Source organism: Oncorhynchus mykiss, chromosome 9, assembly GCF_013265735.2.
Source record: "Oncorhynchus mykiss isolate Arlee chromosome 9, USDA_OmykA_1.1, whole genome shotgun sequence".
In the NCBI taxonomy this organism is placed as follows: domain Eukaryota; kingdom Metazoa; phylum Chordata; class Actinopteri; order Salmoniformes; family Salmonidae; genus Oncorhynchus; species Oncorhynchus mykiss.
In genome coordinates, this window is record NC_048573.1 from 64336020 (window position 1) to 64355653 (window position 19634).

At 42.3% G+C, this 19634-nt stretch overlaps 1 protein-coding gene across 1 annotated transcript; it reads right to left on the reverse strand.

Annotated features, from left to right (window-relative positions):
* Positions 1–1256: 1256 nt before the first annotated feature.
* LOC110532655 (phosphatidylinositol 5-phosphate 4-kinase type-2 gamma) lies at positions 1257–19342 on the reverse strand. The gene is made up of 9 exons (XM_021616731.2): positions 18955–19342; positions 14393–14490; positions 14088–14184; positions 12264–12413; positions 6185–6331; positions 5827–5865; positions 2082–2195; positions 1629–1893; positions 1257–1423 (listed from the first exon to the last, which is right to left on the reverse strand). Exons 1-9 carry the CDS (start codon positions 19105–19107, stop codon positions 1257–1259), a joined length of 1230 nt encoding a protein of 409 aa, XP_021472406.2. The 5' UTR covers positions 19108–19342.
* Between the last annotated feature and the right edge of the window lie 292 nt (positions 19343–19634).

Here is a 19634-nt window from a genome sequence, read left to right on the forward strand (position 1 = left end):
GTAGGATTTTTTATGAATTTATTTGCAAATTATGGTGGAAAATATGTATTTGGTCACCTACAAACATGCAAGATTTCTGGCTCTCACAGAACTGTAACTTCTTCTTTAAGAGGCTCCTCTGTCCTCCACTCGTTACCTGCATTAATGGCATCTGTTTGAAAAAGACTCCTGTCCACAACCTCAAACAGTCACACTCCAAACTCCACTATGGCCAAGACCAAAGAGCTGTCAAAGGACACCAGAAACAAAATTGTAGACCTGCACCAGGCTGGGAAGACTGAATCTGCAATAGGTAAGCAGCTTGGTTTGAAGAAATCAACTGTGGGAGCAATTATTAGGAAATGGAAGACATACAAGACCACTGAAAATCTCCCTCGATCTGGGGCTCCACGCAAGATCTCACCCCGTGGGGTCAAAATGATCACAAGAACGGTGAGCAAAAATCCCAGAACCACACGAGGGGACCTAGTGAATGACCTGCAGAGAGCTGGGACCAAAGTAACAAAGCCTACCATCAGCAAGGGCATTGAAGATGAAACGTGGCTGGGTCTTTCAGCATGACAATGATCCCAAACACACCGCCCGGACAACGAAGGAGTGACTTCGTAAGAAGCATTTCAAGGTCCTGGAGTGGCCTAGCCAGTCTCCCGATCTCAACACCATAGAAAATCTTTGGAGGGAGTTGAAAGTCTGTGTTGCCCAGCAACAGCCCCAAAACATCACTGCTCTAGAGGAGATCTGCATGGAGGAATGGGCCAAAATACCAGCAACAGTGTGTGAAAACCTTGTGAAGACTGGGACCAAAGTAACAAAGCCTACCATCAGCAAGGGCATTGAAGATGAAACGTGGCTGGGTCTTTCAGCATGACAATGATCCCAAACACACCGCCCGGACAACGAAGGAGTGACTTCGTAAGAAGCATTTCAAGGTCCTGGAGTGGCCTAGCCAGTCTCCCGATCTCAACACCATAGAAAATCTTTGGAGGGAGTTGAAAGTCTGTGTTGCCCAGCAACAGCCCCAAAACATCACTGCTCTAGAGGAGATCTGCATGGAGGAATGGGCCAAAATACCAGCAACAGTGTGTGAAAACCTTGTGAAGACTTACAGAAAACATCTGACCTCTGTCATTGCCAACAAAGGTTGTATATAACAAAGTATTGAGATAAATAAGTATTTGTCAATAACAAAAGTTTTCCACCATAATTTGCAAATAAATTCATAAAAAATCCTACAATGTGATTTTCTGGATTTCTAGCTAAATAAAGGTTAACATTACAGTATGCACTGAGTATCTCATCCCTTCGCCCTTTTCACTCACCCCATGCTTGACAGTTTTGGCTGCGTGAGCGGCTTTCTTCTTGGTGTCGTACTGTGTTAGAACGTCTATCAGACCCATGAAGTACACCTCCTTCTGAGGGGCTCCTGAGGGGGGAAAACAGACCAGATGCTGAATAAAGTCACTGCTTAAAAACCCAAATGACCCAACTTCCAGTGTAACTTCAAATCCAGGAATAGAGTCAATTCCATTTAAAAATCATTCAATTCAGTAGGGAAATTGAGAATCCAATGGCTTAAAATTATTGACTTGATCCAAACCCTGTAATTTCCCAACTTCCCTTGAACCTACCAGGGGCACTCCTTATGGCATACACATCCACATAGGGGTCAAACTCCCCGGGCCCCAGGGGCTTGCAGGAGGCCATGTAGCCAGCGATGCCCTCAGGAGACGTGCTGTAGGAGCACGCGTTAGGGACCTGCATCAGGCCATTCTCAGTCTCCCCATCCTCCTCAATAGAGGGTTCCTCTCCCTCCTCCTCTTCCCGCTCAGCCCGCCCCAAGTCATGGATACCCAGGAGCAGGCTGTAGTCCATAATCTTTAGCTTGACAAGAAACTATAGAACAGGACACACACACCAGATGATTACTATGAATGGAGATGATGGTATAATGGCAACAAACAGCTAGAATGTTTCTACTGCCACCTTGTGTTAGACTCAATAGAATGACAGTTTCTAGAACTTGAGAGGTCAACATAGAAATAGACTGAATTCTAGTTCTAAATCTGTGGAGGTCACATTACCTCCACATCTCTGTTGAGTTTCTCCATGACCTTCTCCTTCTGCTCCTCGTTCACATACACCTTCTGCATGTTGTTTCTGAAGTCCATGTCCTTGTAGGTGGGCAGCTCTTTCACCTGAGGGACCGTTATAAAACAAACGCATGAGAACTTTCCCAAGCATGTCAAATGGCCCCTAAAACTAAACTCTGGACCTCGAAGACCATTCCACTACATTTTTTTTTATTTTTCAAGGATCATCAATTTGTAATATTATGCAATTGTTTCTAGTCGCCACCAGTAGATTGCCACAACCTCATGAGGAAAAAAACAACTAACTTACTCTTCAAATCAAATCTTATTGGTCACAAACACATGGTTAGCATATGTTATTGTGAGTTTAGCAAAATGTTTATGCTTCTAGATCTGACAGTGCAGGAGCATCTAACAGGTAATATCTAACAATGCCACAACAAAACCTAATATCTAACAAATTCCACAGCAAAACCTATTACACACAATCTAGTAAAGGAATGGGATAAGAATTTATAAGTTTAAAATATATGGATCAGCAGTGACAGAGCGGCTAAGATGCAATAATGTAGGATACAATATATACAATATACAACTTTCAATGCAGAATTACTTTCACATTGTTCCTCAACTGCAGTGTATGATATACAATTTTATATCGCTGAGTCTTTACTTTTATCCAACATAAAAAAATATATATTTCAAATTTTGCTACATAAGACCGAGTCAAGGTGGTGGGTCACATGTACTGTGGGTTAGTGTCACAATACCAGAATTTTGACTTTAATTCCAATAGCAGGTTTAGTATCACGATGCTCGATACCAGAACGATACCATGGCAAAATAAGGTATATTAGCCAAAGTCACAGAATGGCACTTGATCCAGACAAATGTTTTGAGCTCAAACTCATTACACTTGACATTTTTCAGAGACAGCCATGTATGCATTAATGCAGAATCAAAAACTCTGTCCTCGGGACCCCAAACAAAACATGCACCCCTTGGTTTCCTGAGGAGAGAGTTTGGGAAACGCTGTATTAATGAATTAATTGCATCATACAATCAATTTGACTTCATTTTTACCAATGTAGCTACATAACATAATGGTAATCATTTGTTTGAATGCTATATCTATTGATAAACCAGGTATATCAAGATATAGGCCTATTCACAACACAGGTGAATGCATTGTATGCATGCATTGATGTTTTGAGCTTGTTTTGGCTGATTTTATGGGGCTACAGAGGAATCAACAACATTTGCATAAAAGCAGCAATGCCTTCTTTTATAAATGCGTGCTCTATATCTATGAGCTAATGACATCATTCACACACACACACAGTGAAAAGGACGGGAGAGATGTGACTATGGCGAGGGACACAAAGTGAATTAATAAAGATTTTGGGAATAGCTAGGTTTCCATCCAATTGGCGACAGATTTTCATGCGAATATTTAAAAAAAATCTGTATAACAACTATATGCACATTTTCCCACCAGAGATGTGTTTCTTTCACATTTACTTTTTGCACTATAGGTTAGAGCCTGTAAGGATTTTGGGCGGCAGGGTAGCCTAGTGGTTAGAGCACTAGTAACCGAAAGGTTGCAAGTTCAAATCCCCGAGCTGACAAGGTACAAAATCTGTTCCTAGGCCGTCATTGAAAGTAAAATAAAGGTAAAATTTAATTAAAAAAATTCACTGTATGGTCTACCTACACCTGTTGTATTCGGCGCACGTGACAAATAAACTTTGATTTGATTTGCAGATAAAAGGCTACACGTGACATAATACCTAACAATTCTGTACCAAATATAAATACATGTTAAATCAAATCAAATTTTATTTGTCACATGTGCCAAATACAACAGGTATAGAAATTCTTACTTACAAGCCCTTAACCAACAATGCAGTTAAGAAAATACAAAAAATTTATAAAAGTAAGAATAACAAATAATTAAAGAGCAGCAGTAGATAACAATACAGGGGGCACCGGTGTTGAGGTAATATGTACAGTTATTAGAGTTAGATTTATTAGAGTAGTGTAGCAATTGTTCTTGCGGGAGGAGAGGGGCAATGCAAATCATCTGGGTAGCCATTTGTTTAGATGTTCAGGAGTCTTATGGCTTGGGGTAGAAGCTATTTAGGAGCCTCTTGGACCTAGACTTGGCACTCTGGTACTGCTTGCCGTGTAGTAGCAGAGAGAACAGTTTATGACTAAAGTGGCTGGAGTTTTTGACAATTTTTAGGGCCTTCCTCTGACACCGCCTGGTACAGAGGTCCTGGATGGCAGGAAGCTTGGCCCTGGTGATGTGCTGGGCCGTACGCACTACCCTCTGTAGTGCCTTGCGGTCGGAGGCCGAGTAGTTGTCATACCAGGCAGTGATGCAATCCGTCAAATGCTCTCGATGGTGCAGCTGTAAAACCTTTTGAGGATCTGAGGACCCATGACAAATCTTTTCAGTCTCCTGAGGGGGAATAGGTTTTATTGTGTCCTCTTCACGACTGTCTTGGTGTGCTTGGACCATGTTAGTTTGTTGGTCATGTGGACACCAAGGAACTTGAAGCTCTCAACCTTCTCCACTACAGCCCCGTCGAAGAGAATGGGGGCGTGCTTCGTCCTCATTTTCCTGTAGTCCACAATCATCTCCTTTGTCTTGATCACGTTGAAGGAGAGGTTGTTGTCCTTGCACCACATGGTCAGGTCTCTGGCCTCCTCCCTATAGGCTGTCTCATCGTTAAATTGTTTTCCATCGTATTTTCAACTCTACTGATGTTTCTCACAAAACAATTGTTTTATATAGCGAGATTATATTATGGACAAAATAGTAAGAATGGTAGCCAAGCATCGATTATCATGTCACCAAAATAAGATCCTTGATATTTATTGGAAAGGGGCATCAAGCTCATCACCTTGCACTTTCACCACCCTGTTTGGTTCATAATTGAGTTCCTCTGTACCCTAATAAACTGCATGCTTTCCTGATGAGTCGTAGAGGGAGGACCACAGAACATGTTATCACGTGACTAAGTTTAATTCAATATGATGGTTATTATATCAATACCAACCCAAAAAGATCCCACCTTGTCTGGAGTATTTTGTTTTGTCGACATTAAAAGGTTGGATGGAAACCTGGTTAATGATTATGTTTTTTTGGTGACAATCAGCACATTTTGCATTATGGTACCACAAACAAAGTACTATGGTAGTGAATTGATGTTAGCGTCATCTGTTAGATAGCAAAAAAAGTTGGAAGCTACTGGTATGTTCTGTTCTTGCATTGTAAAGTGTTCTAGCCTGTAAAGGACATTGCTTTGCGAACAGTAATTAACAGTTGCAACATTTCTACATTATTCAACTGTTTGCTTCTGTATAGCATGAGAGGGGAGCTAACATGATGCATCCCAGACTCCCAGTGAGTTCAGTGGTTCCTCAATACAGGCTAGATCTAGCAATGGATAACTGGAGCAGGCACGGTGCTCTCGTGCCATAAGGTGATATTGTCTACAGACTTGATCCTTTCTCAGTCAGTAGACAAAGTGAAACGCGTATGATAGAAGTACCGAAAGTAACAAATTCTAGTACCAAACTGTTTTTTAAATGTTATAGGATATAAAAAGTTCTGAACTTTCGGTATACCGTGCAACACTACTGTGGGTGCCTAACAGAGCTAGTCCTTAAGGCAATTTTCACATGCATGGTTGGTTGGGTGAGACATAGACATTCTTAGTTGGCTTACCCGCTCTTTGTCACTTGCTTCACGAGACACCAGAGAGCCCTGAGTATCAATAAGATTAGAGTTTAATAGGCAAGGTCAGGGATTATACGAGTGTAAATCATGAAGTAGCGTAAGGAACAAGCATTACAGAACAGTACAGGTGTACAAGCATTATACAACAGCTGACTAGAGTTGCAAAATTCCAGTAACTTTCCCCAAAAGTATTTAAGAAATAAATCCTCCAATCAGGATTCCTGGAAAACCTGGGGATTTTCAGTAAGTAACAGGAATTTTTCAACCCTAGGTGTGTCTCTCTCTCATCTGGATGTAGTACTGTGTGTGTGTGTGTGTACGCGTTTGTGTTTTCGTTCAGTCTCACCTTAAGGTCGTACTTCCTGTGCACCACCAGTCTGTGGCTGAACATGTTCCTCATGACGATCAGGTAGGTCTCCTCATTCTCTACACCCACACGGTACATCCCCAGGAACTGGGGCAGCAGAGTGCTGCCGTGACACTTCACTATGTGCTGCAGCCAGGGAGAAGAGGGGGACAAATTAATGGCGAATAGACTGTGATTGTGTCTGAAATTACTCCAAGGGCCTTGGTCAAAAGTAGTGCATTATATAGAGCCATTTAAAAAATAATAATTTTACAAGCAAACGTCACGTTTGAGGGATGCACACACATCCCACACCAAAAACCTCTGTAGCAGGATAGCTAACGCTTAAGTCGAGACCTTGACTAATAGTGAGTGAGTGATTAAAAATAAAAACATGCAAGACTGATGGCTATAGCTCTGTTCAACAAGTATATTCTTCTTCTGGCTATACCCATCTCTATTTGTGATATTTTACCTTGCCTGGCTGGCTTGCTACAGTAGGTAATCAAACCTCTGATGAAATCTGTGATGTATATGATTACATGTTTGTTAACTTGAATGAGCTGCATTTGAAGTTGCACGTGATCATATCCACTGCTAGGTAAACAGAGCTTTTTGATTCCAAACTGCGCTCACAACTTCTCATAAAGCGGCCGGGAAATGGTTCTGTGGAATAGGATGCCATCTGGAACACATCAGTACTATACATTCACATGACTCCTTTCACCTCTGGTTGAATATGAAAATGAAACATTTTTCTACACTGGAACCGAATTGCTTGCTCTTACATTTTCTCTTCACCTTGCTCTTTCTCTCTTTCCAGGTTACAAATATGTCTCCACTTAGTCTGATCAAAAATGTTTCAGACCAAGTGTCAAATTGAAACAGAGGTGGTCCCTGCAGATATCTCCTTACTATTAACCTTTCTGGCGCAGGCGTTCCGCTAGCGACCCACCTCGACAACATCTGGTGAAATTGCAGAGTGCCAAATCCAAAAGTCATAATGAACATAAAAAATACAAGTGTTATGCATCAGTTTAAAGATTAACTTCTTGATAATCCAGCCGCTTTGTCAGATTCCAAAAAGGATTTACGGCGAAAGCATACCATGCTGAGGACAGCGCACGGCTTACAAAAGCATACAAACATTTTACAACCAAGTAAAGGAATTACAAAAGTCAGAAATAGCGATAAAATTAGTCACTTACCTTTGAAGAACTTCATATGGTTGCAGTCACAAGAGTCCCAGCTACACAATAATGTTTTGTTTTGTTCGATAAAGTCCCTCTTTATATCCCAAAACTCTGTTTTGTTGGCGCGTTTCATTCAGTAATCCACTGGCTCAACGCCGGTCAAAACATGCAGATGAATACATCCTAATAGTACCGGTAAAGTTCGTCTATTCATATCAAATTATGTTTATAATTAATCCTCAGGTTTTCAATTGTCTAAATAATCAATAATATTTCAACCGGACAATAGCGTATTCAATTAAAAGGAAAAACAACGAAGGGGGCGCAATCGGTCACGCGCAAACCAGCAATACATGATTCTACACTCCACTGACAGAAAGGTCTCATTCTTCTTCATTTTTCAGAAAACAAGCCTGAACAATGTCTAAAGACTGACATCTAGTGGAAGCTATAGGAACTGCAATCTGGGTCCGAACCCATTAGATACTCTAAATCAAATCAAATTTTAATTTGTCACATACACATGGTTAGTAGATATTAATGCGAGTGTAGCGAAATGCTTGTGCTTCTAGTTCCGACAATGCAGTAATAACCAACGAGTAATCTAACCTAACAATTCCACAACTACAACCTTATACACACACAAGTGTAAGGGGATAAAGAATATGTACATAAAGATATGAATGAGTGATGGTACAGAACGGATGAGGCAAGATGCAGTGGATGGTTTCGAGTACAGTATATACAGTGGGGAAAAAAAATTGTGCAAGTTCTCCCACTTAAAAAAGATGAGAGAGGCCTGTAATTTTCATCATAGGTACACTTCAACTATGACAGACAAAATGAGAGAAAAAAAATCCAGAAAATCACATTGTAGGATTTTTTATGAATTTATTTGCAAATTATGGTGGAAAATATGTATTTGGTCACCTACAAACATGCAAGATTTCTGGCTCTCACAGAACTGTAACTTCTTCTTTAAGAGGCTCCTCTGTCCTCCACTCGTTACCTGCATTAATGGCATCTGTTTGAAAAAGACTCCTGTCCACAACCTCAAACAGTCACACTCCAAACTCCACTATGGCCAAGACCAAAGAGCTGTCAAAGGACACCAGAAACAAAATTGTAGACCTGCACCAGGCTGGGAAGACTGAATCTGCAATAGGTAAGCAGCTTGGTTTGAAGAAATCAACTGTGGGAGCAATTATTAGGAAATGGAAGACATACAAGACCACTGAAAATCTCCCTCGATCTGGGGCTCCACGCAAGATCTCACCCCGTGGGGTCAAAATGATCACAAGAACGGTGAGCAAAAATCCCAGAACCACACGAGGGGACCTAGTGAATGACCTGCAGAGAGCTGGGACCAAAGTAACAAAGCCTACCATCAGCAAGGGCATTGAAGATGAAACGTGGCTGGGTCTTTCAGCATGACAATGATCCCAAACACACCGCCCGGACAACGAAGGAGTGACTTCGTAAGAAGCATTTCAAGGTCCTGGAGTGGCCTAGCCAGTCTCCCGATCTCAACACCATAGAAAATCTTTGGAGGGAGTTGAAAGTCTGTGTTGCCCAGCAACAGCCCCAAAACATCACTGCTCTAGAGGAGATCTGCATGGAGGAATGGGCCAAAATACCAGCAACAGTGTGTGAAAACCTTGTGAAGACTGGGACCAAAGTAACAAAGCCTACCATCAGCAAGGGCATTGAAGATGAAACGTGGCTGGGTCTTTCAGCATGACAATGATCCCAAACACACCGCCCGGACAACGAAGGAGTGACTTCGTAAGAAGCATTTCAAGGTCCTGGAGTGGCCTAGCCAGTCTCCCGATCTCAACACCATAGAAAATCTTTGGAGGGAGTTGAAAGTCTGTGTTGCCCAGCAACAGCCCCAAAACATCACTGCTCTAGAGGAGATCTGCATGGAGGAATGGGCCAAAATACCAGCAACAGTGTGTGAAAACCTTGTGAAGACTTACAGAAAACATCTGACCTCTGTCATTGCCAACAAAGGTTGTATATAACAAAGTATTGAGATAAATAAGTATTTGTCAATAACAAAAGTTTTCCACCATAATTTGCAAATAAATTCATAAAAAATCCTACAATGTGATTTTCTGGATTTTTTTTTTCTCATTTTGTCTGTCATAGTTGAAGTGTACCTATGATGAAAATTACAGGCCTCTCATGTTTTTAAGTGGGATAACTTGCACAATTGGTGGCTGACCAAATACTTTTTTGCCCCACTGTACATATGAGATGAGTAATGTGGGGTATGTAAAGAAAGTGGCATAGTTTAAAGTGGCTAGTGATACATGTATTATATAAAGATGCAGTAGATGATAGAGTACAGTATATACATATGAGATGAGTAATATAGGGTATGTAAACATTATATTATATTAAGTGACATTGTTTAAAGTGCTAGTGATACATTTTTACATCAATTTCCATTATTAAAGTGGCTGGAGTTGAGTCAGTATGTTGGCAGTAGCCACTCAATGTTAGTGGTGGCTGTTTAACAGTCTGATGGCCTTGATAGAAGCTGTTTGTCAGTCTCTCGGTCCCTGCTTTGATTCACCTCTACTGACCTCGCCTTCTGAATGACAGCGGGGTGAACAGGCAGTGGCTCAGGTGGTTGTTGTCCTTGATGATCTTTATGGCCTTCCTGTGACATCGGGTGGTGTAGGTGTCCTGGAGGGCAGGTAGTTTGCCCCCGGTGATGCGTTGTGCAGACCTCACTACCCTCTGGAGAGCCTTACGGTTGTGGGCGGAGTAGTTGCCGTACCAGCCGGTGATACAGCCCGACAGGATGCTCTCGATTGTGCACCTGTAGAAGTTTGTGAGTGCTTTTGGTGACAAGCCAAATTTCTTCAGCCTCCTGATTGAATATGTCCGTAAACACACCAGCCAGCTCTATAGGCATTCAATTGAAAATACCCACATCCAAAAAATCCCACTTCCTGGATGGATTTTCCTCAGGTTTTCGCCTGCCATATCAGTTCAGTTATACTCACAGACATTATTTTAACAGTTTTGAAAACTTTAGAGTTTTTTCTATTGAAACCTACTAATTATATGCATATCCTAGCTTCTGGGCCTGAGTAACAGGCAGTTTACTTTGTGCACGCTTCTCATCCAGACGTCGAAATACTGCCCCCAACCCATAAGAAGTTTTGAGCAAAGCTTCCCTCAAGAAGGCAGGGGCTGTACTAGACATAAAAAAATCACAAGGCAGTGATGTTTAAACAACCAGTGATCCTTGAACTTACTACCTCAGGCCGCTATTTTAAACATTTTAGACAAAGAGAACACACTGAGTCCATGTACAAATTTGATTCTGATGGACACAGAGAACATGGAGATTCTGAGAACATGGACACGCAGACTCTTGCGAGCAGTGTGGGTGCAGTGATTGAATAACGTGTACATTTATTTTGCAACGCCTGTGCACGCGACGTGTCCGGACACTGTGGAAACTTATTTTTTAAATTCTTTGGCCTGGCAGATGCATCCCTCTACTGGTACAACAAAGTCAAGGCAACAATTCTGAGTACAGATGGGAACATGTCACAAGTGGATTCTGCAGTCTTCTATTGTCTTGATCAAGACTGCAATGTGACTGGAGTACCTACCAGTCATGTCGATGGCTTCATCTGGGGGGGGGCTCACAGACCTTTGCTACAACTGTGATTCCTCACCTCAAAGCTGTTTTCCAGGTTGGCCACAAAGGAGCAGCTGTCTGACTGCCTGACTAAAAAGGGAGCATCTGGTCTTGTGCTCCTAAAGGCACCCAGTAATGGAAAGTGGCAGCTTGAGAAATAAAAATAAAAACTGTTACACAACCCAACTTAAATAATACTTGGGACATTTAATTATTTTGTTGATGTTTTATTTGTGGGAGATTGGTAAGTTCATGTTTTAAGTATAACCCTATATTTCTGTTATTACGGTGCTATCACTCTGTTATTAGTACGCCTGCTCCGTAGTCTCACTGGAGATGGACCTGGCTGAAGTGTGAAGGTGTACTGTGGAAATACGGTGAAGTAAACGTTGTTAAACTGGAACCTAGTCGTCGTATCATTTGAAGTTAACGGCAAACCCCAACAAATAAAAAAATAACTGACTTCGCTGATAGCAAGTACATTATCCCTCAAAATAGTTATGACCGATATGTGGTTGTCTACCCAACCATCTTAAGATGAATGCACTACTCTGGATAAGAGCGTCCTCTGAATTACTAAAATGTAAATGTAAGGATTTCAAATTCAAATGTAGCCAAAATGTTTTCCCTGTCATGAACACCAATTGATTAATGCCAAGTTCAATGAGACTTAAATGTGTTGTAAAGTATAATTGACTCAATTTTCTCCATTCCAAAGATAGAAACTGTATTGAGGTGGAAAAAAATATTCTCTCCTCGCCTAGTGAACGGCTTGCTATGCAAAACACGAGGCATGGATGAACAGTCCTAGATGATATACCCCCCTACTACTACAACCTAACACTAGTTCCGCCAGAGTACACAGACCAGACAATATGACTCAGTAGAAGATGCTAATTTGCAATTCAAGGAAGCCCATGTTGCTTTAATGCTTTTGATGCAACCAATCAATGTTTTTGTTAATCAAACGCACTGTTCATTTCACCCAGCAGTACTAGAGAGCATTGCAACACTTCACCATTATAAAAAGGGTAACTTCACCCTTGGTCTGTATTACAAATTGCACCCTATTCCCTATGTAGTGCGCAAATTTTGACCAGGGCCCATAGGACTCTGGTCAACAGCAGTGCCCTATAAAGGAGATATGCCTTTTGGAATGAATAAATTGGGTTTTGAAATTAAGTTAATTGAGCTGTCCACAGCCAGGGGGTAATTACATTACCTGGTGGTATTCAGACAGGATGCCGTGCATGTCTGCCACGTCCTCACTAGAGATCTGCTTAATGACCAGCGTGCGGTCATAGGAGGTCAGGAGGATCCCCTCCCCCTGGGCGTCCCCACCTCTTACAGGAGGGCTACGGGTCAAAGAGACCTACAGGGATGAGACAAAAACAGGGTCGTATTCATTAGTTCGCACCTTTTTTCGTGCTTCTACATCTGCATTGCTTGCTCTTTGGGGTTTTACATTCAGTATAAGCACTTTGTGACAACTGCTGATGTAAAAAGGGCTTTATAAATACTCCTGATTCAATGGAAAAGTTCAGGAAGTCCCACCCCATATCAGTCCGTTTTCTTCGGTTGATGATGACGATCTTAATATTTAACCTATTGCTTTAGTAGTCATTTGGCTCTGGATGGATTACTGGCATCCATACATGCACATAGGGAGTGGATGAAGAGGAATACTCCTTTTGAATAATGCACTGTGTCAAAATGTATAAAATATATTTATACACACACACAAAATTAGTATAACCAAACTAGAGGTCGACCGATTAATCGGAATGGGCGAGTAATTAGGGCCGATTTCAAGTTTTCATAACAATCGGAAATCTGTATTTTGGGGGGCCGATTTGCCGATTAAAAATATATATTTTTATATATACGCCTTTATTTAACTAGGCAAGTCAGTTAAGAACACATTCTTACTTTCAATGACGGCCTAGGAACGGTGGGTTAACTGCCTCGTTCAGGGGCAGAACGACAGATTTTCACCTTGTCAGCTCGGGGGTCTAATCTTGCAACCTTACAGTTAACTAGTCCAAATGCAATAACGACCTGCCTCTCTCTCGTTGCACTCCACAAGGAGACTGACTTATGTGAATGCAGTAAGCCAAGGTAAGTTGCTAGCTAGCATTAAACTGATCTTTTCTACACATGGTTAACTACACATGGTTGATGATATTACTATATATTATCTAGCGTGTCCTGCGTTGCATATAATCTGACTGAGCATACAAGCATACAAGTATCTAAGTATCTGACTGAGCGGTGGTAGGCAGAAGCAGGCGCGTAAACATTCATTCAAACAGCACTTTCGTGCGTTTTGCCAGCAGCTCTTCGTTGTGCCTCAAGCATTGCGCTGTTTATGACTTCAAGCCTATCAACTCCCGAGATGAGGCTGGTGTAACCGAAGTGAAATGGCTAGCTAGTTAGCGCGCGCTAATAGCGTTTCAAACGTCACTCGCTCTGAGACTTCTAGTAGTTGTTCCCCTTGCTCTGTATGGGTAACGCTGTTTCGATGGTGGCTGTTGTCGTTGTGTTGCTGGTTTGAGCCCAGGTAGGGGCGAGGAGAGGGACGGAAGCTATACTGTTACACTGGCAATACTAAAGTGCCTATAAGAACATCCAATAGTCAAAGATTAATGATATACCATTTGTATTGAGGGAAATAGTCCTATAATAATTACAACCTACAATTTCTTACCTGGGAATATTGAAGACTCATGTTAAAAGGAACCACCAGCTTTCATATGTTCTCATGTTCTGAGCAAGGAACTGAAACGTTAGCTTTCTTACATGGCACATATTGCACTTTTACTTTCTTCTCCAACACTTTGTTTTTGCATTATTTAAACCAAATTGAACATGTTTCATTAAGTAAAAAAACTGTTTTTGCGTTGTCATTATGGGGTATTGTGTGTAGATTAATGAGTTTTTTTTGTTTTTTAAATCAATTTTAGAATAAGGCTGTAACCTAACAAAATGTGGAAAAAGTCAAGGGGTCTGAATACTTTCTGGAGGCACTGTACATCAACACTCGTACCTGGTAGTCGAGATCCTCAATTCCGAAGCGCTCCCTAAGATTCCGGAACACCTGAGGGCAGTATTCTTTAAACTTGAAATGTCCTGGTAGATTCTCTCTGCGAAAAAAAGGGGTGGAATTCACACATTTGCAGTGTTTACTAGCCTCTCCTTCTCCATCGCTCCCTCTCTCCCTCCATACTTCTGTCCAAGCCTCATTCGTTTTGGCATTTTAAACAGAGTAGTAACATAGACCTGCTGGTGGATAGGCCAATTGTATTATGTATATTTAGAGTAGGTATTAACATGAGTGAGCGAAAACATTACTTGTTGAAGAAGTGGTTGTTGACTTTGATCTTAGTGTTGGCTTTGAAGTCATCAGGCAATAGCATGACAGGAACAGGCACTTGGTTTAGGTCATTTATCTGCAGAAATAAGTACTCCCATTAGCTAGAAGACTTTCATCATGGTTAGTGCTATCAGGGACCCTTGGGACGTCCCTACCCACAAATCTAACCCTTACCTTAAAAAGTGTTACTGACAGTGTTTTAGCAACAAGCGAGCACTTTGTAATTTTCACACATTCATAGAATGTTTGGGAATTACGTAGAGTATGTGAAAATTATACAGGGGGAAAGCGGCCGTGCATTAGGACAATTAATAGACACTGCAGTTAATAAAACCTAATAAAAAGATTGGTCTTGTCCAGGACCAGACTCTACACCATAGCCAATCAGAGATACCTCAGGCATATATGCAAATAAGCCATTAGCCACACGGGGCTGCCATCTTTAACTATAAATTAGTGATGGGAAGTTCAGCTCTTTTTACTGACAAAATCTTTGACTCGTTCAGTCAAAAGAAAGAAATTAGTAGAATTGTTCATTTGAGTCAGTAATTCCCAGAGCACACTGGACCCCCTACCGACGAACGATGAACTGAAAACTTAAGAGTCATGATTCTACGAGCCTCTGGTTCACATGTCGTTCACCATAGGGGGCTATTGGAACTATCATTTGTGACAGACTTGTAAACATGCGCTTTAAAACAATGTACATTACATGACCAAAAGCTCGTCAAACATCCAATTCCAAAATCATGGGCATTAATATGGAGTTGGTCCCCCCTTTGCTGCTATTACAGCCTCCACTCTTCTGGGAAGGCTTTCAACTAGATGTTGGAACATTGCTGCGGGGACTTGCTTTCATTCAGCCACAAGAGCATTAGAAAGGTCGGGAACTGATGTTGGGCGATTAGGCCCAAAGGTGTTCGATGGGGTTGAGTTCAGGGCTCTGTACAGGCCAGTCAAGTTCTTTCCCTTCACTGGAACTAAGGGAACTAGCCCAACCCATGAAAAACAGCCCCAGACCATTATTCCTCCTCCAAACATTACAGTTGGCACTATGCATTGGGGCAGGTAGCGTTCTCCTGGCATTCGCCAAACCCAGATTCGTTCGTCGGACTGCCAGATGGTGAAGCGTGATTTATCACTCCAGAGAACGCATTTCCACTGCTCCAGAGTCCAATGGCAGCGAGCTTTACACCACTCCAGCCATCATTTGGCAATGTTCATGGTGAATTTAGGCTTGTGTGCGGCTGCTTAGCCAGAAACCCATTTCATGAAGCTCCCGAACAAACAGTTCTTGTGCCAACATTGAATCCAGAGGCAGTTTGGAATTCGGTAGTGAGTGTTGCAACCGAGGACAGGCCATTTTTACGTGCCCTGCGCTTCAGCACTTGGCGGTCCCGTTCTTTGAACTTGTGTGGCCTAACACTACGCGGCTGAGCTGTTGTTGCTCTGAGATGTTTCCACTTCAAAATAACAGCACTTACAGTTGACCGGGGCAGCTCTAGCAGGGCAGAAATTTGGTGAACTGACTTATTGGAAAGGTAGCATCCTATGAAGATGGAATGCATTGCTTGATTGCCGTGATGGTGATAAGTAGCCTAACGACTCAAGCTAAATTATTTCGCTGCTCTGTTGTTCGCTACATACTTCATATGTAGGCAGGGGTAAAGTGACTATGGATAGATAAGAAACAGTGAGTAGCAGCAGCATAAAGGGGGGCGGGTAATGCAAATAATCCAGGTGGCCATTTGATTAAATGGTTAGCAGTCATGGCTTGTGAGTAGAAGCTGTTAAGAAGCCTTTTGGCAAGCGCTTGCTCTGGCACCGCTTGCCGTGCGATAGCAGAAAGAAGAGTTTATGACATGTGACTGGAGTCGTTCACAATTTTTTGGGCCTTCCTCTGACACCGCCTAGTATATAGGTCCTGGATGTCAGGAAGCTTGGCCCCAGTGACGTACTGGGCCATATTATTATGTGACTGTTATGAAAGTTGTATTGTCAATTTTGTTTTGTATTTAAACGCCACTTTAAATGTGTACATGACACTGCAACAGAATTTCCCCATGGGGACAATAAAGTCAGTAAGTATGTACTAGCCTCTGTAGCGCCTTGTGGTCAGATGTCGAGCAGTTACCATGGCAGGCCGTGACGCAACCGGTCAGGATGCTCTTAATGGTGCAGCTTTAGAACCTTTTGAGGATCTGGGGACCAAATCTTTTCAATCTCCTGAAGGGGAAAGGTGCTGTCGTGCCCTCTTCACAACTGTCTTGGTGTGTTTGGACCATGATAGTTCATTGATGATGTGGACACCAAGGAACTAGAAGCTCTCGACCCGCTCCACTACAGCCATGTTGATGTTAATGGGGTCCTGTCGGTTTCCTGTAGTCCATCATCAGGTCCTTTGTTTTACTCGCATTGAGGGAGAGGTTTTTATCATGGCACCACACTGCCAGGTCTCTGACCTCCTCCCTATAGGCCGTCTCATCGTTGTCGGCAATCAGGCCTATCACTTGTGTCGTCAGCCAACTTAATGATAGTGTTGGAGTCGTGCTTAGCCATGCAGTCATGGGTGAACAGGGGGGTCCCCGTGTTGAGGATCAGCGTGGCATATGTGTTGTTGCCTACCCTTACCATCTAGGGGTGGCCCGTCAGGAAGTCCAGGATCCAATTGCAGAGGGAGGTGTTTAATCCCAGGGTCCTTAGCTTAGTGATGAAATTTGTGGGCACTGTGGTGTTGACTACTGAGCTGTAGTCAATGAACAACATCCTCACATAGGTGTTTATTTTGTCCAGGTGGGAAAGGGCAGTGTGGAGTGCGATTGAGACGGGTCATCCTTGGATCTGTTGGTGCATTATGCGAATTGGAGTGGGTCTAGGGTTTTCAGCATGATGGTGTTGATGTGAGCCATTACCAGCCTTTCAAAGCACTTCATGGCTACCGACGTGAGTGCTACGGGGCAGTAATAATTTAGACAGGTTACCTTCGCTTTGTTGGGCACAGGGACTATGGTGGTCTGTTTGAAACATGTAGGTATTACAGACTCGGTCAGGGAGAAGTTGAAAATGTCAGTGAAGATACTTGCCATTTGGTCCGTGCATGCTTTGAGTACACCGTCTGACCCCGCAGCTTTATGAATGTTGACCTGTTTAAAAGGTCTTGCTCACATCGGCTACAGAGAGCGTGATCACACAGTCATCCGGAACGGCTGGTGCGCTCATGCATGCTTCGGTGTTGCTTGCCTTGAAGCGAGCATAAAAGGCATTTAGCTTGTCTGGTAGGCTTGCGTCTCTGGGCAGTGCGCGGCTGGGTTTCCCTTTGTAGTCTGTAATATTTTTTAAGCTCTGTCAGCCGGTGGATTCAATCTTAGTCCTGTATTGACGCTTTGCCTGTTTGATGGTTCGTCTGAGGGCAAAGCGGGATTTCTTATAAGCGTCTGGATTAGTGTCCCGCTCCTTGAAAGCGGCAGCTCTAGCCTTTAGCTCGATGCAGATGTTGCCTAACAGTCCATGGCTTATGGTTGAGAAATGTACGTACGGACGACGTCGTTGATGCACTTATTGATGAAGCCGATGACTGAGGTGGTATACTCCTCAATGCCATTGAATGAATGCCGGAACATATTCCAGTCTGTGCTAGCAAAACAGTCCTGCAGCGTAGCGTCCACGTAATCTGACCATTGTCATATTGAGCGAGTCACTGGTACTTCCTACATTAGTTTTGCTTGTAAGCAGGAAACAGGAGGATACAATTATGGTCAGATTTACAAAATGGATGGCGAGGGAGAGCTTTGTATGCATCTCTGGTTGCACATTTGACATGCTGGTAGAAAAGAGGTAAAAATGAATTTAAGTTTGCCTGCATTAAAGTCCCCGGCCAATTGGAGCACCACTTCTGCATGAGCATTTTCTTGTTTGCATATGGGCTTATACAGCTCGTTGAGTGCGGTCTTAGAGACAGCATTGGTTTGTGGTTGTAAAGACAGCTACGAATAATATAGATAATTCTCTTGGTAGATAGTGTGGTCTATAGCTTATCATGGAGGTACATGGAAGGTGTAAACATGCAGTTGATAGAAAGCAAACAAGCTGGAGATGAGTCTGAGGACTGAGTATATCTCATGTGTATGGCAGTCTACGGCCCTGTCATTGCTTTCTAGAGACCACACTGGCTAACTTTTATATAATGAGCAAAGCCCATAACACAGTCCATTATGATGTGACACACACTTGACAGTCAACGGTCAATAATAGTTAGCCAGCAGCAAGTTGGCTAACGTTAACCTAACTAACGTTACTTAGCCTCCTAGTGCTATCTAGCTTGTTCTCGGTACAGTTCGTTTAGCTCACGTAAACATTAGCTACATTTTTACTGAATGCGCATTTACATGTGATAGCGAACGTTAGCTAGGTAGGTTAGATGTTAGCTTGGTAACTAGCTAACGGAATGTCAAAATTAGCTGGGTTGGTTAACGTTAGCTAGCTAATAGGCTAAGCTAACGTTATCAAAACGGACAATGACAACATAACGTGTTATACTCACCGAATGGTTTACACCCCACATAAAAACGCTCAAGACTGGGTCACTGGCACGAAATACCTTCACCTTCTGCTGCACAAAATGTTTCTTTTTGGTTTTGGTTTTTGGGGCCAATATCACCATTGGACTGGAAACAGCGTTACCGATAGAGGCCATCGCGAAGCTTGCCTTGCTTGGGAACTTTTTTAAAAAATTCTCCTGATTCTGATCTTCCGCAAACTCAAACTTTATTTTCTCTTCTCCCGATTCTGATCTTTTGCAAACTGACTTCCTCGTCACCGCGTAATGCAAATCAAAGGTTAACCGTGCCACGCGCAGAATTTCAGCAACACCTGTAGCAGTTCCTTCTAAATTCAGGTTAATAAGTTAGTTGTAGCCAACATTTGTGCTTGTTCTAACACTCATTTTGGATTTCAAATTAGTCTGTCTACTCAATATATATTCCAGTCCAGCTATTCTCGAACAATTATGGGGAACTGACATGCAGTCCAACTGTCCAGGTGTGATAAACCAAAGATATGTGTTACAAATAATATAATGTCACTTTCATGAGTTCTTACTTACTATAACTATCCTTTCACAGTATTTCTGCTATTACTGTAGCAATGCAGAGAATAAAAGCAGACTATGAAAGTAAGTCAGCTAAGTCATGTATCGTATCTAATGTATTCCATTGAAGCCAA